At 42.0% G+C, this 23241-nt stretch overlaps 1 protein-coding gene across 11 annotated transcripts in view; it reads left to right on the top strand.

The window, feature by feature from the left end:
• The window catches only part of Lrrc7 (leucine rich repeat containing 7), a 445479-nt gene that overhangs the window by 330755 nt on the left and 91483 nt on the right, over positions 1–23241 (top strand). For all 11 annotated transcript variants that reach the window (XM_040751532.1, XM_040751538.1, XM_040751529.1 and 8 more), the window contains 2 exons: positions 3800–3944; positions 8597–8669. In XM_040751532.1, coding sequence (XP_040607466.1) covers positions 3800–3944; positions 8597–8669 — 218 coding nt within the window. The remainder of the gene's footprint in view (positions 1–3799; positions 3945–8596; positions 8670–23241) is intronic.

Here is a 23241-nt window from a genome sequence, read left to right on the forward strand (position 1 = left end):
TTGAAAGACTCGGAGATAAACACCCAAGCGTTGTTTGTCTTCCAGGGGATATTTTGATAGAAGATACTGGTCAGTGCAGAAAATGTCAAGGCAGCCTTGACAGCAGCTTCGAGGGGGAAATGTCCCTAACTAAAGGGCAGAGGAGAGGGGGTACAATGCAAAAGCACACAGGGCCCTTTACTCCTGGAAAAGAGAGGGCTACTCATACTTCCTTGGGGGTGGGATAGGAATAGGAAAAGTGGCAATTTTTTTATCAAGTGATGTTTTCTGAGCTGCTGCCTTCTCTTCCTCCGTTCTGGAGGACCAGCTCCTCTAATGCCTGCTTCTATACAGCTCCACAGGGGCCTAAAGAGGCAGAATAGAGCCCTGAGTTGATGAGGGATGTGGGGGTAGGAAGATCTTTAGTACAACTCAAGCAGATTAGGTTTCAGCTCCAGCCCTCACTCTCGGGGCAACCTGGCAACATCAGACAGAAAGCATGTTTATGCGTCCTTCAGGAATGAAGAATTTTCTCCATTTGCCAGCCTCTGGAAACGCTGCACAACAGCTTCTCCGGCCCCTTCAGATTCCCTTTTCTGATGAGAGTCTCCTCACTCAAGGTCAAAACCCCATTCTGGTCAACCTTCCTCCAATAACCCACAAATGTAGGATGAGAACACCCAGGCTCTCAGCCCCTGCTCAGACACCTGTAGGATTGCAGTCTTGGCTCCATAATTTTGGAAAGTTTTGCTGGGGACTTCCTCAGAACTTCTTCACAGGCCAGTTTCCTCATATGTCCAAGTCAGATTCCTCCCTTCCCTGCCCCTGCTGTCCTCTGTCATTTATTCTAAGAGGTCTCTGTCCTGAGCTTCCTAGGGAACTTCAGTCACAACCTTAAGCTCCAAGAATGAATTCCCGTTAGAGGCAGCTGTGAATAACGGATCTGAGATGGGCTGGAAAGTCTGCCTTCCTGACAGCCCCAGAGCAAGGGGAAAATGAGGCGCTGTGGCTGGTGTGCATTGCAGATTGAGTCACAAGAATGTAGGATATTATTAAATTAACAAAATAAATAAAACCCTTAACTCGGTGCCAAGTGTACGTCTATGAATTAATTTCACCAGTTTATTTAGACTCTGCCAAATAAGTAAGACAAATGGTAAGGTGTTCCTAGGTGAAGCACATGCGTGAGGGGCTGAGCCAGCAAAGTATGAGGCACTTGTTTGCAGACACCCTGAAACAAAGGAAAAAGGAGGCTTTTACCCAGCTATTTCCCGGTGTCCTCCTACAAGTTGAGTGATCACTGGCAGAAGCTAACCCTCCCGCCTTGGGGTGGTCAGTCAGAAACCCTTGACTTGACTTTACATCTTTCTTGAGCCCATCCCTCTTCTTTCTCGTGTCCACTACCTTGGGGACCTGGCTCCTACACAGACAAAATACTCTGACCAGTAGTAGTCAATAGTCCCTTTGGTGTCTACAGAATTCTTCCAAAATCATCCACAGATGTTGAAGTCTCTTATAAGAAGTGGTACAATGCTTGCCTCTAACCATTTGGACCTTCCAAATGTCTTCAATCTCTCCGTATTACGGATAACAGTCGCTACCATGCAAATGCTATGCAGCCATGATATTTAGGATAAACTAGCGAGAGGAACTCCCAACAGTTTCTTTTAACGTATTTTTTGTTTATAGTCTCTCCATGTGTCATGAGCATTCCTAGAGCCTACACTGGCCTTGAAACTTAAGCTTCTCCACCACACCCATCAGCTTTGCATATTTCTGATGCAAGATTATTGTGGATGCCTCCAGCCCACAGTACAGGACCTCTAGCAGGGCTCCCTGATTCTAATCATGAATCTGCCATTTTGAAAGCTCCCTGAAGTTTGTTTGTTTGTTTCTGAGCACAGATCTGATCAAGTCATTCCCTGCCTTACAAACCTTTTAAGAGCTCCTCTTGCCTGCAAGTTGGAGTTTTCATGCCCTCTCAACATATGATTCTCTTTTGCAGGGGTCCTTTTCCTGAAAACCTGAGCTCAGTACAAACTTCAGTCATCCTACGTTATTAAATCTCCCAACACACCATGCTTTTCCAAGCTTCTCCATGAGTGTGAGAGCTGTTCTCTCTTGTGGCATCCCTCTTTTCCTTTCTTTGTGTGCTAGTGTGAGTATGTGTACACATATAGCATCCTGAGACGATTATTAGGTACCCTCCTTAATCAGTCTCCATCTTATTTTTTGAGATAGCATCTCTACTATACCTGGAGCTCACTGATTCAGTTAGCTGGCTAATGGGCCCAATTCTGCCTCCCTAGCCCTAGGACTGCAACCATACAGCACTATGCCAGGCATTCTGCATGGGTGCCAGGGATTGAACTGGGGTCCTCGGGCTTTTGTAGCAGGAACTTTACTTACTGAATCATCTTAAATACCTTTGGGTTTCCTCTTTCTTGACTGCCCAGCAAGAAAGGGCTGGTGAGTGAGCAGAATGTTGAACCTCTAATGCAGGGGTCTCTGGGACTACCATGGCCAACAGAGTAATGGTCTTCGAGAGGCACGAAGGAAGTCTGGTTCAACATGACTGAGTAGCCAACGTTGGCTCAAACTTCAGTTCAAATGAACTGAGTAGTTCATTTTAGGCATATTTAAACATGGCACAATTTGTTGAAAACTTTCCTGGCAGTAATTAACTCAATTCCATACATACAATAAAGCATACATAGACCTATGAAGCAAGCTAAGTAAAGATCAGATAGGACTATATCAAAATTCTTTGTAAAGTATGTGTGGCACCTTCCATAAAGATGGGTTCTGTAGATTGATGGAAAAAACAAGCTTATGGTGAGGGTCTGAGGGAGGGTCCAGCGTAGTCTTGTCCACACACATAGTAAATAAATAGGTCGCCAGGCTGTTAGCCACAAGACTTCTGGGTGGATGACAGGTTATGTATTCCTTTCTTTGAAGGGACAACCTATGAGTTTGACATCCCAGGTTCCCTAGTCCTTATCTGTGAGTACAAAGACCTCCTTGCCACCACATTCTACTTAGTAGAATCAAGTCCAAATTATGATTTTAAATCTTTCTGAGACATCTAAACCTTAAGGACACCGTGCAATGCTCAGTTCTCCACTGGCAAATTTGAGAACTGTTGTGTTCTGACTTCTGCAGTGACTCAGAATTTATCTATAACCACTGCAGTGAGACATAATCCATAGGCATTTACAAGTCAGTGAATTTTTTAGCAGACTCGCAATGTTCTATAAACATCATCACAACCTAACTTTAGAACATTTCCAACACCCTTAAAAGCAATCCTAAACCTTTGGCAATCTTCTCTACTTCCTGTCTATAAATTTACCCGATCTGGACACTGCATATGAATGTAATCCTACAATGTGTGGTCTTTTGTTGACTTGCACCTTTCAGAGTTCATCTGTTTTGTGGCATACTTCAACACTTCCTTCACTGTTACTGCCAAATAATATCCATTATGTGGGCAGGCCACTTGTGCTTACCCTTGCAGTTGCTGAGGAAGGTCTGGGCTGCTGCCACTTGGCTGCCATGAATAATGCATCTGTGACCATTTGTGTGCACGTGTGTTTTTATTGTGCGGACTAGCTCTAGGGGTATATAGGTCATGTAGGGATTCTGTGTTTTGAAATGGATGCACCAGAGTCCTTTCCAATCTGTGTACATTTGGTCAATGCTTCTATATCCTCCTTATTGTCACAGTGGCTTCACAATTTCACAACATTACAGTTTTTACAGCTTCAAGAGCCTTGTGAAAGTTCCCCAACTAACCCTGAGTTTATGCACTGTCTTCAAGTCTATAGGGAAGTTAAAGATGCTGGTATACCTGGACATGTCAAAAAACAGGATAGAAACAGTTGACATGGATATTTCTGGATGTGAAGCCCTTGAGGACCTCTTACTATCATCCAATATGTTGCAACAGCTGCCTGACTCAATAGGTGAGGATGTAACATTTTGTCATGAGTAATTATGTCAAGTGTACAGTTTCTTTCTTGGCAGTATAGCTTGTTTATGCATGTAGGTAATATACTAGTAGCCTAATATTAATTAATTAGCAAATTCACCATGCAAGATCACAGAACAGTATATTACAAATACTTTAAAATGAACTGTTAACTTTAACGTCAAATCCAACTCTCTAGCAAAATGTTCCTATTAAATAGATATATCTTAAAATTGTCAACAGAACTGCACAGTGTTGCCATGAAGAGTGAGTGTTTAGAGTTAGAGGTATTTTGTGATAGTAGATGCATTGTAACATTGGTATACAGGTAAATAAAACAAAAATGTGTAAATGTAAAATAGATTCTTAGTTCCATTATTTTTTAAAAGATACATTGTCCTAAATGTGTTGTAACATGTTTGCCAGGAAAAAATTGTGAGTAGGTATAGCATGCACTAGGTCTATTTATTCATGTATTTTATAGGTAAAGTTATAAAAGACTGAATAATGAGTAGTCCTTTTATATTTTTCCTATTTTTGAGATGACTCAGCTAGGAGAATGGTCATCAATTCACTTAACTTTGAAATGGGGATTTTAACCTGTCTGGAATAGATGTGTCATGTACTCAGCAACTCGCTAACCCTTCTTCAAGCTGTCACAGACGAAGTGGCCCAGCTGAAGGGAAACTGATGACAAGGCATTCCCATGCTCCCTTCATTATTTTACCACCACCTTAGCCATTTGTTCAGGTTGATGGGGAACACGGGTTTTAACAAAATCACACAAGATTTTCCCGTAAATTTGCTGACTTTTTAATTTACATAATCACACACATCAAACTGTTTCTCCAACCATCAGGCGTAACAGAAAGCTTCATCAGACCTCTCACATTTCCCAGCTGCCTCTCGGTACAGAGCTTCTGGTACAGAGAGCGTACTGGGCTCTGCTCTGAACATTAGTCACCTTAAAGAAACTTGTGAGCAGATGGGTGTGGGAGGAGCTGGAATGTGTCGCAAACACTGAGGAGGCTTATTAGCTACAAAGAGCCTCATCTGATCAGGACAACAGAATGCACTGATTCGGAGAACACAGTTTTGACGGTGGCTGCCTTCTCAGTGCTGAGACTGTCTGCCCTGTGCTGTGCCCTCCCTAGTAAAGGAAATAATTTACTCATGCTAAGAATGACTGTTTACTTGACAAATAAAGAACTCCACAAGTACGAAGGAAAATGAAGCTAAATATGCCTGCTAAAAAAAATGAAAATGCATCCACTTAAGTAGAGATAAAAGTTATAATTTGTAAAGTACCAGAGGGAAGAAAAATTGAAAAAAAAATCCATACAGAAGATGAAAGAGAAGCAGTTAAGTAATCATAGAAAACAATGAAATTGTGTGTCATAAATCACAGCAAAATAGCAAGTATAGTTAAATAAGTCTGTTTTGTTTAAAAGAACCAGTTATTTCAGAAGACAAGTCATTCTTAATTTGGCAGGATTATTTGTTAATTTATCTTTCTTTTAAAAAAATTACCACAGAATTACCCTCCACTTGGAGTAAGGCATCCCATTCCAGTGGTAGAGAACACTGAGCTGGATATGTAGCAGCATAAGACAGACAGACGGGTCTTATTGCTCTAACACCTTTCTTCCAGTCCTAAGGGCTCTCTCAGGAAGGAAGTGACTCAGTGACACTTGTTATTCACTGAACTGTTCTTTGTGTCTTACTGAAATTTCAAGGGAAATTGTGTCTGGCTGTCTGCCCAGGGCCTGGTTATAGACCTACACAGGCCTTCCTCGAGGCCTTCCCCGGTTGGCCAACGGACATGAAACTTGGTTCTGAGTTCCAGAAAAAACTAGCTGGCTGAGAAATGGCCCCTCATCTTTCTCATTGGAATGTGGATTATCTATTGGGCCACCAGGAATTTTAAAAATAAGAGAAGAATTTAAATAGAACTAATAAAATAAAATGCAACTAAAACAAAACTTTGACCCTGTCCCACGGAGTCCTGCTACTGAGTCAGCTGACAGAGACAGACTCAATAACTGCTTTGTTCTTGGGTCCTCCTGTTTCCAAGAAGAGTAAAGGCCTCTTCTTCCTTCAGATGGTTTTAATAAAGACTTTCTTTGGATAACCAGGAAAATCACTAGAGGGGGATGTACAATGTTTTACTTTTCAAACTATGACCACTCAATAATTAGGGCAGAGACTCCACAGTCAAGTTAGCCTGAATTCAAGTTGCTTGCCTACTGTGTGACCTTCAACAGGTCACATCGTGTCTCTGTGCTCCATTCGTTCATCAATTGTGTGGGAGTAGCATTACCTCCACCGCATGCCCGTGTCGAGGAGCTTACTCGTTAATCCAAGGTGCCAAGTGTTCAGTCATTGGTAGGCCCTGTGAAAACTTAGACTTTGGGAGACAGTCGTTTGCTTTCATGGTACTAATACAATGTGTGCAAATGCCAGATAAGCATTGTCTACTGTTTAAAAAAAAAAAACAAGAGCTATTTTGATGTTTGCTGCACTCACATTAATTATGTATCTATACGAGAATATCTACAATCGCAATAGTAGTCCCCATGTGAAACTTGAACTCATCCCACAATCAGAGTCCTACTGAGGCTTGAAGTCAGTCCCAGACTAGATCCTTGGGAAATGCACGACCCGGTCTTGGTGAGTTCTTGTAAATCCACAGACTGGGGCGGCACAGAAAGGCCTAGCTCGCTTCTGCCACACCTCCCATCTGCACAGAAACACTTGCCTGAGTCGTGAAACCTGCCTCAAGTTTTTCTTAACATGACTTCACACCTGGGGCCTCAGATCTTCCGGAAGCACTCATGGTGACGTGGTGTCTGCTCGGCTCTTGGTCACCAAACCCTCAGCTTCTAGGGACTCAGCCCTCCATCAGCTGCACTAGTGGGCAGTCTGATGGAAGCTACAAACATTCTACCGTAATTCACAGCCCTGCTCATAGCAATAAACAAGCCCTGGTGTCCTTTTACGTGCCAGAGCTGATGTTTCACAACACACACGGGGAAGCTGAGATATCCTGACACCTTTTGAACAGATGGGTCAGGAGATGTTCAGGCCGGCACAATGAATTTGCACCAGGGGAATGTCCAGCTGCCTACACTCCCGTGCTGTGGGTGCTTTGCTGCAGCAGTCTGACAGCAAGGGCAGGTCCCTTCATCCGCTGATGAAGAAAATGTAACCACACTGAAATCCTAAGTCGGCTGTAGCTTTACCTCAGACTTCACGTGACTTCCTCTGGCTTTTAAAATTTTTTTGTCAGAATACTAAAATGGGCGGACCTGACCTGATGCCGGGTCTATGAGGCATGAATGTCGCAGGATGCCACACACTCACACACCAGTTTCAGGATGGCTTCAGAGGGCCGTATTTTCATATAACTTTATCAAAAAGTCCTGGAAAATTTTTATTAAAATGCTTTAATTGTCTTTAACTTAACAACCCTCAAAACATTTTGATCACGAATTTAACATTTTCCTGACAAATTTTCTACGGGACACAGTAATCTACAGCATATCTACATAGCTCCCATATAAAACAAAAGCTAGCCTAGTACTAATATTTTTGCCCTTGGGTTTGGCTATTGAGGTCACATTGATTTACAAGCTATATGATGGTGGAGAATGACAGGTGATTATGCCAAAGACAGCCATTCTCCCATTACTGTGTGGTGATTGCACATTAAAGTAATGGAAGGAGAGCACGCCATAAAAAGTGTGGAGGGCATAGATCAGACAGTGAAAATGAAAATAGTTGTGGGGCTGTGGAGACCGCTCAGTGGTTCAAGCACTAGCCAGACAACTGAGAACTGGACACCCACATAAACATGGGGATCACCCACCCACAATTCCAGCCTTCTGGAGGTGGAAACAGGATCCAGAGCAAGGCTGCCAAGACAGGTAAGTAAAACCAGCCGGCTCTTGGTAAGATAGAAATAATTGGCCTCAACAATGCAAGGATGTGTAAGGACAATCCTAGAAGACTCCAGACACCAATCGTGAGCCTCTGCATACATCCACACAACCATACAAATGCAGGCACATACACACACTGAAAGGATAGTTTTCACATTAATCCCTGACCAGTTCAATGTGAGGCATTAAAAATTGCACTGTTTTTGTGCCTAACTCTGATCAAGTCCACCATTCCTGGAGTCTCAGCACACAACTCACGTGTGGTCATTTTCCACGACTGTAATCATAAACTTTTTGTTGCAGGACTTCCCCTCCGACTTTTTGACTGCTCCACTCTTGTTGTTTACAACCGTTTCCAGTCTGTAACATGAGAAAATGAGTTATCAGTGCTTAGGAATTAATGCAATAGTAAATCTCAACTGACTCAAAATGTTCCTACTGGTCCATTTGCTGGAAAACAAGAAACAAGAGATGTGGGCATCTCTTGACAAGGGTATCGGCCCCCAGTTTGTTTACGTAGCTACTCTGATGCTATTTATGGTCATTGACGTGGGAATTTTTTACAACAAAACAGAAAGCCAGTCTCTTTGTGTGTTATATATGCAGGACATAGCCAATCGAAACATTCATTGTGGGAGATACCTCTGATTTCTTTCAATAACATTTCCTGATCTGGTGTATTAATAAAACTTGTTCTCTGTTTCAGGACTGCTGAAAAAGCTAACAACTCTAAAAGTAGATGACAATCAACTCACTATGCTACCCAATACAATCGGAAAGTAAGTGCCCACACCAGCCCAATCAGCCTGTGTGTGACCAGAAATTAAAGGTTGTACTGTCTTTTCTATCAAAACATTGCTGAAAATCCTTCCTTTAGACTGTATTTCATTCAGTCCCTGTTTGTATACATCTTAATAACTTTATATCTTGACACTGAATCCATTGCAACTATAAGACATAATGAGAAATAGTCAACTGATAACCTTTCTCTTCCCAATTTTATCCTTAGGCACTAGCCTTTCTTCACTGGGTTAAACTCAGGGGAACTGAATTCAAATTCATCTATCTCTGAAAGGCTGCAATTGGTGTCTTGTCTTTTAGTTTACATTTCTTGTACAACCGATGTCTTGGTTCTTTGAAGACAAAACTAAGAGATTTGATGAGCCAAATGTGGGCACAGAAGAATTGCTCTCTCAGCAGGAAGAGACGCCTGCTGACTTTGGTCTCCATGAGGAGCAGCTCCTGTCCATGGGTGTGGCTTCCAGCCTTTATTGGCCCCCTGTCCCCTTATGGGACAAACTGGGTTCTAAAGTCTAGTGTAATCCCAGACGTACATTGGACAAGTTCCTGTCCTAAGCTGGCAGTCCACATCCTGAGTGTAGGTTTTGTTTCAGGTCGTTAGGTACAGGACTAAGCAGGCTACACCCCTCTGCTTCCTTCCCAGAAGGCAGGTAGTACTGCACAAACTAAACCAGAGTCAGCCTTTGAGCCATCATCATCATTTACTGAAGTCCCTTGGCTTTCAAATGTGGAGAAACATGAGCTGATCAGTAGCTCAATGCAGGCATTGATACTACTATGTTCCAAAGGCCCAGACCCATGATCACCAGTCAGCTGTCAGCTTCCAGTGTCTCGGCAGGTAGTAAATAGAGCCACACAACATCTACAAATACCAACAAGGCAGAGCGGTGAGTCTTCATGGTGAAACCGCTGACTAGTGTGACATGCTGGATGCCTCAACGGCAAAAGGAAAACCTGTTCTGGGTGAAAGAAGAAACACCTCAGAGTTGGACAGGGCCAGTGCCTCCGTAAAGGAGACCTGGTACTTTGACTATAACCAACATTGCCCTCCATCACCGTGAACTGTGTAGACACAGGGATCCACTCTCCGACTACTATAACTAGTTGGACAGATGTTCTTAGGCCCAGGCATCCCCCTCTAGCGGGACTCACAAGACAATGACCAGAAAAATGAACCATGGAGAAGTCTAATTCATGGTCTGAGGGTAAAGGCGGACACCATAGAGACATGTTTTCTGAAAAGCATCCTAAGAAAAGAACCACGGCTAATTAAGAAAGTGGAGTAGCCAGAAGGCCACAGGCTCAGCCCCCTCTACTATGCTTCTCCGGCGCCACTTCCAGGCTTTCCTGGCACATTGCTCTCTCCCTACTGTGCACCCCAAGAACCCAGAGAAACACTGTCACCCACCACTACCCAGTCTAGTCCTAGACTCTCTTTCTGGTGTCAGAGTAGGGAGAATATTCAGTAGCCGCTTGTGTTGCCAGAATTCCACCATTATATAAGGAAATCAGCTTAAAGGAGGAAGTTTGTTTGGGCTCGTGCATCACCGGGTTCGGAGCTTGGTCACCTGGCTCTGTCGCTCTGCTCCTGTGACACAGCAGAACACCATGATTGGGAGAGAAAAGCAAAGCCACTTGTGATGAGAATCAGTGCGATACGGAAACTAATATATTTTATTTCCCAGAGAAAGCACTTGCACACAAGCTGGGAAGATCAGAAGTGTGGCAGACTTCCAGGAGAGAGAGCTTTTGCTTTCTCTTTCCTTTTATCCTCGCCTGTGCCTGTACCCGTGTCCACGCCCCAAAAGGGCTCACCCCTACAGCCGCTCAACTCACAGCAGCTCAGAAGCAGGATGAGAGATAGGGAGCTGGGACAAGCATCCTCTTGAATATGCCACAGGTCGATCCTCCTTCTAGAGCTTCTACCTCCTCATGATCCATCCATGTGAAAAATTCACTGACAATGTTAAGGACCCTTAAGATCCTGCTGCTTCCCAGAGCCCTGCCACTAACACACTACCCAAGAGACCCAGTCTTCAACACTTAGAGAAACATTGTGCATCCAACCCTAATGTCAACTTGATGCCTCCCTGGGATGTAACCATGTAAGCGTTGCTCCAAAACGTCCTGAAAAATCAATAGTCGGTTAGTGGTTGCTGGAGGAGGAAGAAATATTATCTTCAGTGGCATACCTTCTAGTAAGTTGTCCATACCTCCGTAATGACTGGTCATTCATGCTTCTGTAGGCATCTCTAATTAAATCCAGTGGTTCACAAGGGGGGGAGGATGAAAAGGCTCAGGCTTTATTGCTACACAGATTTTGTGCCAATTACTGGAGAAATCACCAGCTAACGTTATAAAATTACAAAAAAAAACCCTCACTTGATAAATTACATAAATACAGTTTACATTGGCCTGATTATTATACCTGACACACATCAGTCCCATCACTCTTTGTTTCTAGGCTTCCCTTTCTCTGGACTTCCAGTGAGAGGACCTTTGTCCTGACTCTTTGGTCCTGTCTCACTTGTTACCTGGAAGAGTCTCTTCTACTCTTCCTAAGACTGACTACTTGCATGCTTTAAGTCCATGCTTTTAAACTGCAACAGCTGTCACAGACACCTGGGACTCTGGTTTAATAGACAAGCTCTGGTCTAATAGGAACAACACATGAGAACCTAGAGTTCTGAACCTAGGTTTCTGTCCCACCACCCTTCAGCCCCAAATAAGCACACAGAGACATATTAATCATTAAACTATTGGCTGTTGACTTGGGCTACTTACTGGCTAGCTCTGTCTTAATTATTAACCCATAGTTACTAATCTGTGTATTTCTACATGGACTTACCTTACCCAAGAATGCCTGGCATGTCCTATCTTCCCAGTCTTTACATGGTGTCTCCTCAAGGCCCCTCTCTGCTTCTCCTCTCCCCAGAATTCTCCCGTCTCCTAGCTCCACCTATCTTCCTGCCTCTACTGGTCATTCAGTGTTTTATTTATTAGCCAATAAGAGAAATATGTATGTATGTATGTATGTATGTATGTATGTATGTATGTATTTGGACATTCCCAATCAGAATTCTGCACCATTCCCAGATGAGTTGGTGACATCATAGCTTCTGATTCACAGTCAATCCTGAGCAGCAAGATTCCAGATCTGAGTATGCCTACCACCCACATGTGATTCCCTTATGCTCTGTACCAAAATGTCTACCAGAAATGTTCTCTCTCCGCTGTGGTTGCCTTCACGGAAGTGCTGCCAAGCCTGGCTTTTTACATCCCACTTCACGCAGGTTATAATGACTTATTTTGTAGATTATCTTACTCTTTAATTCCAACTCAAAAAAAATTGTATAACAAAACTCAATTAAGGCAGTTTTTCATCCCCACTCTAAAACTGTATGAAGCTTCTAAAAATGATGGTGCCTAATTTGTTCTTGGTAAACTGTTTCTCTGAGTTCTCTGTGGGTCTATGCTTGTTGTTAAGAGGTTGAGGGTATCAAGCTGAAAGGGGGGGTAATGGATGTGTCTTTCTATTTAGAACTCTAATGTTCTGACTTTTTACTAATTGCCTTGACTTGGAATGAAAATGCGAAGTGAAAAATGGGGAAATTATGCAACTGAAATGGGTGCCAGGTTATCACATACTTAATTTTCTTTTGCTGAAATTGGTAACTCTTAAAAGTAGGAAAGATACTTTTCAAATATAAATGGAACCAATTAATTCAAAGGTTTATGGCTGACTTATAGGGGTAAAAGTTGGAAATTCCATCACAATAATTCATTTTCAGAGATTTTTAGTGTTATTGTCTTTCTTTGTTGTTCTGGGAAAGAAATAAGGGAAGTGTTAGTAGATTAGACAAACTCTTCTAAAAACTCACTTGAAAATCAGTAGTGAATATAAAGGAAATAAAACAATGTTACTCCTACTAGGCTTGGGGTTTTAGTTTTATTGTAGGTTGGTTTATTTGGTTCAGGGTAGTGTGCTTCGTTTGCATGTAAACGTAATGAAGGGTTGGAGAACTGGCTCAGCCAGTAAAGCGACTGCCACTCAAGCATGAGAACCTGGCCTCATCATCCACGAGAAAAATGTTCTGTTTCCACTTGGGAATGTAGTGACAATGTTATCTCTTCAACTGCTTGGAGCAATAGCCCAGCTGAGGTGACTTAAACAACAGACATGCATTTTGATGTTTCTAGAGTTTGGACCCAGCAAGACAGCCTTTATCAGAGTGTAGAGATGTGCCCTCATCCGTCTTACGGCTGTATCCAGTCTCATTGCCTCCCAAAGGTTCCATGTCTCAATCCCATGACATGGGGTGGGTCGGGACATCAGCACATGAGTTTTGGAAGAAAATAATATTCAATCTACATTGTCTTACGTACCTACTGCTGGGATTGAAGCCACCATGCCCAGCTCTTTTATACGGGCGTTGGAGATCCACAGTCAGGTCCTCATATTTGGTCAGCAGGAACTTTACCCACTGTCCATCTCCTCAGTCATCCAGGTTTCTATAGAGGCCTCAGGGATAAACTGTTCAGTCATAGAGCAACCATGATTACAGGGGCATGAGTTCTACTGCTGTGTGGACATCACAGAGGCACTTCCCTCCACAAGTGCAACAGTGAACTTTGGGAGACGCTGAAAGAATACCCTCCAAAATACTGACAAAAAAAAACGCATAACCTAGTAAACACTTCGCACAGTGGGGCTGCTTGCTGCCCTTAATCGGGGGTGTCTGCGGCACAACCTTGCATGTGTTGCATTCTGTGTGACTGGCAGCACAGTGGGCCTGCCTGCATCAGCACCACCGCACACCCAACACCCAAGTGCAGAGCCACACTATGTGCTAGCGTGTCACCAAGCAAGCAGGCTTCTGCTTTGTTTTGTTGTTTATTTTGCTTTGTTGTTCCATTTGTTTTGTGGGCTAAGGACCAGTCGCGTGACTTCACGCATGCCAGGCAGGCGTCTGCTCTCCCATGTTTGTGGTGAAAATCCTTCAGACCCATTATCGTCCATCAGAGCCACTGTCTTAAATGCCATCTGCCACTCACCTCACTGGAAGACGGTCACACAGTGCACTGCTGTACTTGATTGCAGGTCAAGAGGATTAAAGAAATTTGAAACACACAAATTGAACGTGCTGCTCCAATGATAGATGCCCTCACATTCATTCATTCACAATGAGGAGGAAAAGCACAAAACTAATCACATGGAATTCACTGGTGATTTCATGCATAAAATTTAAAGTTCAAAGCTTGTCACGATACCTACACGGAACCGTTCTTCCCTGCAGCCCACATCAGACCGCAGCATCCTACCGCTGTTGGTTGTGGGCTGCTGCGGCAAAACTGAAATTGCACTTGCTGCAGTTTTGACTGGTCAGATGATGCTTTGAGCACCTTTACTTGGAGCATGAAACACTCCAATGAGCAGGGCTGTTCTCTCCATTCACCATTGAAGGGTGGTTTAGTGCAGTATTTTGCATTTTGATGACAATTTTCTCATGCAATCTGAAATAATTTTTCGGTCTTCCTTTCCAATTTATCTAATGTGCTTCCTAGAGAGTGAAGAAAATGAAATCTTGTAGCTGCTCTGGGTGGGCGGATACGTTGGGTGGAATGGAAGTGGGTTGTCCGTGCATTGATGGGATGTTCTAGGATCCGGCCAGCACTTCTAAGAGACGCAGCTTCCTCCTCAGTCTGACCAAACCCAGCTTAGATGGAGATTTAGAAGTGAAAGTGAGTAGGCGTCTTCCATTCATGATACAGAGTTAATGAGACTGAAGTCTGTACGTGTCTCATCATTATTTAGAAGCAGTCCCACAGATGACCTAAGGTTAATGGAAACATGGAAGATGCGATCGAAGGCTTTAATCCCCAGCCCAAATTAAATGAATTTATTTATATCATCTGAAATGAGAACAGTAGAAATCAAGTTTTCTCTCATACATAGAATTGGAATTTAAGAAAGAAAAAAATGTAGAAGTAGAGGAGGGACTATCAGAGAAAGGGAATGAATAGCCATCAGAAAGGGATATTAGAGAGGGTAGGTATAACTAAAGCATGTTTTATGTGCATTCATATACATATATATGAGCATGTCATGGCAAACCCATTATTGTATACAACTAATATACACCAAGAGAAACACATTTTTAAAAATTAAACTAAATTAACTTGCCCACAGAAGGGTTTATTGGGTTTTACTTCCTTCCTGTGTACTTAGACCTTACAGACATGGCTAAGTCCTATTGCCCCCTCTGCTGCCCAGTTATAAGGCACTCAGTCAGATACTCCTTCTGATGGTCGTGAGTGCAGACTCCACCTCAACTCATTGTCTGCATCTTGGTCTCTTCCCTGAGCTCAGCCAATACGTTCACACAAAGTCTGAGACTTTTACACCTGCATTATTTATTTAACATATCTCTCTCTCTCTCTCTCTCTCTCTCTCTCTCTCTCATGCTCCCACTCTCCCTCTCCCTCTCCCTCTCCCTGCCTACCCCTCTCCTTCCCTCTATCCAAAATATCTTCAGATAAACAAAATTGTACAGAGACATACCTAGTTCATGTGCTTCCCACAAACTACTAACCAACTGCTGATAATTTATCAGCAACTTTGTTTCATGACACAACCAAGTTTAAATAAGTCAATTTCCCTTAGCAGCATCTGCATGTTCAGGAGATGGCTTAGGCTTTGATTCCTCAGCGTGCGATCTGTCTCATGCTACGTAGTCTTAATGGAGTCTGACCTCTACACCAGGGGTTAATGTACACTTACCCCTTATTGAACCTGCATAGATTGGGTGTTGCCCACCTTGCAGGGTTACAGTATGTAAAGTTCACTCAGCTCTCAGGGGCCACATTACCTCTGTTAAGAGTTAAAGATGCATTAAGATGAAGCCCAAAGCATTTGTTCCTATTCATTAGTAACTGCATTCATTGTAGCTTCTTCTAGTCATAAATAATAGATTCTCTGTGTTAAATGGTCGTACTTGTTCCTCCATTCACCCTGTAACTGGGGACCAGGGATATACGATTATCTTTAAAGGCCAAACTAAACCAGAGAAAAACAGAGCACATCCTCAGAAATGGGGTGCAGGCATTTCCTGGTGTTCCTGTCACTGATGATGACAGAGCTGGGATCCATGCATGACTCCAGCTAATATCCATTTAAAAGTGAGTTACATACTATGTGTGGCTTTCTGGATCTGGGTTACATCACTGGGGACAACTTTTTTTTTCTAGTTCCACCCGTTTGCCGGCAAATTTAATGATTTTTCCCCTAACATCTGAGTGGTATTCCATTGTGTAAATTACTACATTTTCTTTATCCATTCTTCAGTTGAGGGGCATCTAGGTTGCTTCCAGGTTCTGGCTATTTGAATAAAACTGCTATGAACATAGTTGAGCAAGGGTCCTTGTGGTACGATGGAGCATCCTTGGGGTTTATGTCCAGGAGTGGTATTGCTGGGACTTGAGGTAGATTGATTCCCAATTTTCTGAGGAACAACCATATTGATTTCCATAGCGGCTGTACACGTTCACACTCCCACCAAGAATGGAGTTGTGTTCCCCTTGTTCCACATCCTCACCAGCATGAGCTGTCACTTGTGTTATTGATCTTAGCCATTCTGACAGGTATAAGATGGAATCCTGAAGTAGTTTTAATTTAGTTTTTCCCTGGTAGCTAAGAACGTTGAACACTTCTGTAAGTGATTCTCTGTCATTTGAGATTCCTCTGTTGAGAGTTCTCTGTTTAGAGCTGTATCCCATCTGGTAACTGGATTATTTGATTTGATGGTGTCTGGCTTCTTGGATCCTTTATATATTTTGGAAATCAACCCCCTGTCAGATGTGGGGTTGGTGAAGATCTTTTCCCCTTCTGTAGGCTGATATTTTGTTCCATTGATGGTGTCCTTTGACTTACAAAAGCTTTTCAGTCCCATTTATTACTTGTTGATCTAAGTGCCTACACTATTGGCATCCTGTTCAGAAAGTTGTTTCCTGTATCAATGTGTCCAATGATATTCCCCACTTTCTCTTCTATCAGGTTCAGTATATCTGGTTTTATGTTGAGATCTTTGATTACTTGGACTTGAATTGCTAGTATGAAATCTCTCCAATTTCTTTGTGAAGACACTTAGTGCTATAAACTTTCCTCTTAGCACAAACTTCATTGCGTCCCATTAGTCTGGGTATGTTGTGTATTTATTTTCTTTGAATTCTAGGAAATATTTAATTTCTTTCTTTATTTCTGTCTTGACCCAGCAGTCACTCACTCAATAGAGAGTTGTTCAGTTTCCATGAGTTTGCAGGCTTTCTGTTGTTTCTGTTTTTTGTTGAAATCCAGATTTAATCCATGGTGGTCTGATGAGATTATTTCAATTTTTTATCTGTTGAGACTTGTTTTGTGACCAAGTATGTGATATACTTTGGAGAGAGTTCCAAGAAACGCTGAGAAGCAAAGAAGGTATATTATTTTGTATTTGAGTGGAGTGTTCTGGAGATATTTGTTAGGTCCATTTGGTCTATAACGTCTTTTAGCTCAATTATTTCTGTTTAGATTTTTTTGTCTAGATAACCTGTCCATTGGTGAAATTGGAGTTCTGAAGTCTTCCACTATTAATGTATGAGATTTGATATGTGATTTAAGCTTTAGCAATGTTTCTTTTGCAAATGTGTTGTGCCATTGCATTTTGGGCATAGATATTAAAAATTGTGACATCATCTTGGATTTTTCCTTTGATGAGTACGAAGTGTCCTTCCCCATCTCTTTTGGTTGGAAGCCTATTTTGTTGGGTATTATAACAGCTATACCAGCTTGCTTCTTGGGTCCATTTGCTTGGAAAATCTTTTTTTCAACCCTTTACTCCGAGGTAATATCTGTCTTTGATGTTGATATGTGTTTCTTGTATTGAGCAGATAGATGCATCCTGGTTTTTTGTTTTTTTCTTTTCTTTTTTTCTCATTCTGTTAGCCTGTCTTTTTATTAGGAAATATTGAGAGTTATTAATCATCAATGATTGTTGATTCCTGTTATTTTGGTAGTGGTGGTACTGTGTGTGTGTGTGTGTGTGTGTGTGTGTATGTGTGTGTGTGTGTGTGTGTGTGTGTGTGTGTGTGTGTCCCTTCTTTCGGTTTTATTGGTGTGAGACTATTTATTTCCTGCATTTTTATAGATGTAGTTAAACTCCTAGTACCTTCTGTATGGATGGATTTGTGGATGAATATTGTTTAAACTTGACTTTGTCATTGAATAGCTTATTTTCTCCATCTACGTAATTGAAAGTTTTGCTGAGTGTATTAGTCTGGGCGGGCATCTGTAGTCTCTTAAGCCTCTAAGACATCTGTATGGGTCCTTCTGGCTTTTAGAGTTTCTGTTGAGAATTCAGGTATAATTCTGATGATCTAGTTTTATGTTACTTAGCCCTTTTTCTTTTTATAAGGGCTATAATTTTTATTAACTTGTTTTTACATTCCAATCCCAGTTCCCCCTCCCTCCTCTCCTGCTGATTTTCCCACATCCCCCCACCTCATATCTGTTCCTTGGAGAGGGGAAGGCCTCCCCTAGGAAGTCTACTAAGTCTGTCCCATCATCTCCCTTGCAGCTTTTAATATTCTGTCTTTGTTCTCTATGTTTGCTATCTTGATTATCATGTGGTAGGGAGACTCTTATATCTGGTACAATCTATTTGGTGTTTTGTATCTTTCTTATACCTTTACAGGCTTTTCCTTCTTACGGTAAGGAAAATTTTCTTCAAGGATTTAGTTAAAATATTTTCTGGACTTTTGAACAGGATTCGTCTATTATTTTTAGGTTTGGGCTTTTCATAGTGTCCCAGATTTCCTGGATGTTTTGTGTCATGAATTTTTTTTATTTAACATTTTCTTTGACTGGTGTATCAATTTCTTCTACCGTATCTCCTATCCCTGAAATTCTCTCTTCCATCTCTTGTCATCTGTTGGTGATGCTTGAGTCTGTACTTCCTGTTTGCTTACCTAAATATTTCATCTCCAGGATTCCCTGAGTTTGTGTTTTCTTTATGGCTTCTATTCCCATTTTCAGGTTTTGAACAGTTCTGTTCATTTCCTACTCCTGTTCATTCATTTTCATTTTTTTTCTTGGCTTTCTTAGTTTCCTTTAAGGGATTTATTCATTTCTTCCCATTGTTTGTGTTTTTTCTGGATTACCTTAAGGAATTTATTTGTATTCTCTTTAAGGACCTATATTATCTTCATTAAGTTGGTTTTAAGGTCATTTTCTTGTGCTCTAGCTGTGTTGGAACAGGTCTTGTCATAATAGGATAGCTGGGCTCTGGGAGTGCCATATTGCCCAGGATGTTGTTGATTGTGTTTTTACACTGGCGTCTAGGCCTGTGGGTTTAGTATGAATATAGGTGTAGATACTGATGTTTGAGTTTGTCTTTGTTGAGTGGATATTTTGTTCCTTGGTTTCTGTTTCCCCTGGTCTTCTGGTTTTTATGGTCTGTGTTTCTGGCAACCTGTGTGATGCTCCTGATCACTGGATATCTGCCCGTGTAGGGACTAGAGCATGTCAGTGAGGACAGGTGGAAATGGATGTCAGTGGCTTGAGTTTTTCGGCTATGAACTGAGTGCTTGGGAGGATTCCAAGGACAGGTGGGCCTCTTATCTGTTCTCTGTTTTGTCTGTTCTTTGTACTTCATTTTTATTAATACCAGTGGTAGCCTGATAAAACATGATAACTGATTTTATATAAGAGCCTATATTAAAGCACCTTTAGTGATTTTTAACCAGATAATCATTAATAAAATAAGCTGGTATTGTGTGTCATGGTTTTAAATCTTGAAATTTCAGAGATCATTGAAAAGTAAATGTTTGTCCTCACCAGCTCTACTTTATAACCCCAAGATCCCAGATAACTGTCAGGTTCTTAATTCATTCTGTCCATTGTGTAGGGTAAAGAATGCCATCTTTTTTTTTTTTTTTTTTTTTTTTTTTTTTGGTTTTTACAAGACAGGGTTTCTCTGTATTGTTTTGGAGGCTATCGGTCCAGCCCGGCCTCGAACTCACAGAGATCTGCCTGCCTCTGCCTCCCGAGTGCTGGGATTAAAGGCATGTGCCACCACCGCCTGGCTGCCATCTTTTTAATAAAGACCTCAACTTCATGATGGCATGGCCCTGTATAAAAAAAAGTGCTTTTGTTACGATGTTCTGAACACACATCACAGAACAGGAATGTGTAGTCTCTTCCCACCCCAAATAGTTCTTCAATTGTCAGTAGACCCAAATTGGGGTGCTACAACTTAAGTCAATTCAGACCAAATATATCTTTAGTTAGAATCAGAAGGCACACGTAAGGGCTAAGTCCCACAAAACTGCCCTTTAACTAGGAATTCACTCTTAAAGTTTAATGTTGTTGTTGTATTTGTTTGGTTTTGGTTTTGATTTTGGTTTGGTTTGGTTTGGGGTTTTTTGTTTTATGTTTGTTTTTGCTTTTTTCTTTTTGTTTTTTTTTTTTGTTATTGTTGTTGTTGTTTATTTGTTTGGAATGGCTCAGAGAAATTGGGAAAGGGATGTAAGTTATATTGCAAGGACAGAGATGAACAGCCATGTGAGGAGGCCTGCGGGGAGAGGTATTTCCAAAGGGACATGGAATCCCAATGCTTCTCTGCTGCACTCCTCCCAATAGCTTTGTACAGTCAGCAGTTGGAAGCTCTATGACCCTGTCCTTTGTGGGTTTTATTGGAACTTCATTCTGTAAGCATGAATGATTATGTCATTGTCCTTGGGTAAGTTTCAGCCTCTCTCCCCTTCCCAGAGGGAAGAGTCACGTGGTCACCTCCCCCTGGTATACACCTCTTCTGAAGCTATGCAAGAATCCTCGGTCATAAGTTTTCTTATTAGTATTCAAAAAGACACTTTGGCTTTGGTCACATCAAGCCTCTTAAGAGCTCTGTGCCAGGAGTTGATTGACTATCAGAACATCAAATACACATCTCTCAGCATAAATCACATTATAACTGGGGCCATAAGAGTGATGATGCATTTTTTTTTCTTCACTCTGCATGACTTTTCAACAAAAACTCTTTTTGGATCTGCCTGCTTCTGTGACATTAAATACTCAGAAAAATGGAAAGTAGTAGTACATTCCTCACTAAGAACATTGAGAATTAAAGTTTCATTTTGTTTAATAAAAAAATCTGCCAGAAAGAATTTGACCATAGAGTCACAAGACCCAACATCTTAAGTGTCCATGTCCAACATTTAATTCTTTGTCATCTAATTGTCCTGGTATAATTCTAGAGTAACTCTCAGATGAAGTCCCTCTCCGGCGTCACTTCTTCTGGGTCACTGCCTCTAATAGTGTCGGCAGTCCTGTGGTCAATTATTTCTCCTATAGTTTCCTCACATTCTGTTCAAATGCTTCGGGGTTATTTCCACAGTACACTAGAAGTTGCTGTTGTACTATACTCATATCTGGGATACCATGTATGTTGTACATATGTCACTCCATGTGTAGGATAGTGCAAGCTCATATGCACATATGAAAACCAGGTCAGCCCCAGGCGTCTTTCCTCAGAAGCTATGTGCCATGTTTTTGGAAGCACGTGCCAATAGTTCACCAACTAGGTTGACTGGTTGGTCATTAGGCTTGAGCAGTCTTCCTGTCTCTGCATCCCCAGTGCCAGGATTACCAGTATTCCCCACAGTGCCTACCTTTTGATGTGGGTGCCAGGAATTTAACTCAAACCCTCACGCTTGAATGACAAGCACTTTTCAAGCTGAACCATTGTCACAGACCTAGTAGTAGGGTTTTAGCAATCATATTGTTTTGCCTAAGTGTCTACCTACTTCTGGCAGACAAGGAACCAACAGAACTACCTGTTTTGCTGTCTGTGTGTGAACTTGCCACAAAGGTACATGACTAGTCACAGTGGGACTGCAGGAGTGATGCCTGATCATCCATCCTGACACTCGTCATTGTTCCCATTGTGGTTTTTAGATGGAAGAAACTGAGATGCTCCCTGCAGTCAAAAAACAAGTAGCTGAGATCTGAATGGTGTTGTTGAGGGCTTAGTGTTGTCTAGTGAAACATGATAGCTTTATAATAGGAACCCTCAAGTCGACAGGTGCCTTGCTGCCATCAAAACCTGACCTCTGAACATGGATATGAAAGAAAGATCGCAATTTACTTTTTATTTTGTTTAGTGCTGTCTTTAACACAGCTAAATATACAACTGATTTTTTTCTTAACTATCAAAAAAAAACACCCTCATAGCTCTAGTCTATTTTCTGACAATATGGCCCCAGGTTCTTGACAGATACTTTTAGTTCTTGTAAGGCTCATAGGCCTGCAGGGTGGTGGGCCATGATGACGCTGGACAGAAAGACACTAGCTATCTCCTGATCTCTGGACTGGGCTTGGCTTCCTATTAATATTCATACTGTTAAACTCATTCTGCCATTCCTGGAGTGCAAGCCTTGGTGACCTACCTTTTCTGTGACTTTCCATCCTCAGAGCACAATTTGCCCATTTCTTCCTTCCTTTGCCTGGGAGGTAAATGAAACAGCTTTGCCTTTGGGGCTGTGGTGGTCTTTGGAATTTCACAGCCACGCACCTAGTAAGTGACAGAGCCAGGACACAAAAGTCTGACTGCTCTCAGCTCCGTGCTTCGTGGTTTCGCCGGCGAAGGGATTGAAGTGAGACTCATTGAAGCTAGTGAGTTTTAGGGCATAAGAGAGGAAGCTGATTCCTCAACCTTACTCCAAATAGTTCATCTTTCCCTGTGCAGTGATGGCCACCTCACCCTTGGGAATTCCTTCCTGCTAACAGTGTACTATGAGTGACAGCTTCAGTACTGCTATAACTTACGCTGGACCAGAGCCTCTTTATCTCCAGTCTATGCCAAAAAGTGATGGTAACATCTTGTTTCCTTGTGATAATTCCAGAGCACATCCCCACAATTTCTTTCCAAGGATGGGCTGATATGGCTGAGTGCTCAGTGCTGGGGACTAGAACACACTGAAGAGCTGCACCCACTTGAAGACAAGGCCTCTAAAGCCCATTATGTCAAGAGGCACTGAAATCTAAGCCATGGTGTAAAACTTGGTATATTTTTGTAATACTGTGTAATTCAAATGGCAAAGACTTCTATGCTGGCTGTGCCCTGCCTGCCAAGTGGGAATAATGGTTTCAAACAAGTTGTAAAGTCATTGCTTCAGTCCCAGATTTCCTGGCTGAGAGAACATTCCTTGGTCTCTCTGTGAGCCTCTGTTGGATTTTAAAGGTAGATGTCATATACAGTTGTTAAAGGGGGTCTATTATTGGGAGCCTAATCTCTAAGGTGCTTAGTAAAGTCTGGAGAAGTTCATCCCTCATTCTATCCTGCCCTTTGCCCCCTTGCCTTCTACCCCTCTAAGTACATACAGGTGCTCACTCAAAGCCTCCTGCTATCAATGACATCTAAGTTGTAAACATACTATCATTTGTGTCACCCCAAGTGGTCCAGATAAATAACGAGTGCATCCGTGAACATGATGGTATTTCATTCATTTCATTGTATT

Source organism: Mesocricetus auratus, unplaced genomic scaffold, assembly GCF_017639785.1.
Source record: "Mesocricetus auratus isolate SY011 unplaced genomic scaffold, BCM_Maur_2.0 Super-Scaffold_100009, whole genome shotgun sequence".
Classification (NCBI taxonomy): Eukaryota; Metazoa; Chordata; class Mammalia; order Rodentia; family Cricetidae; genus Mesocricetus; species Mesocricetus auratus.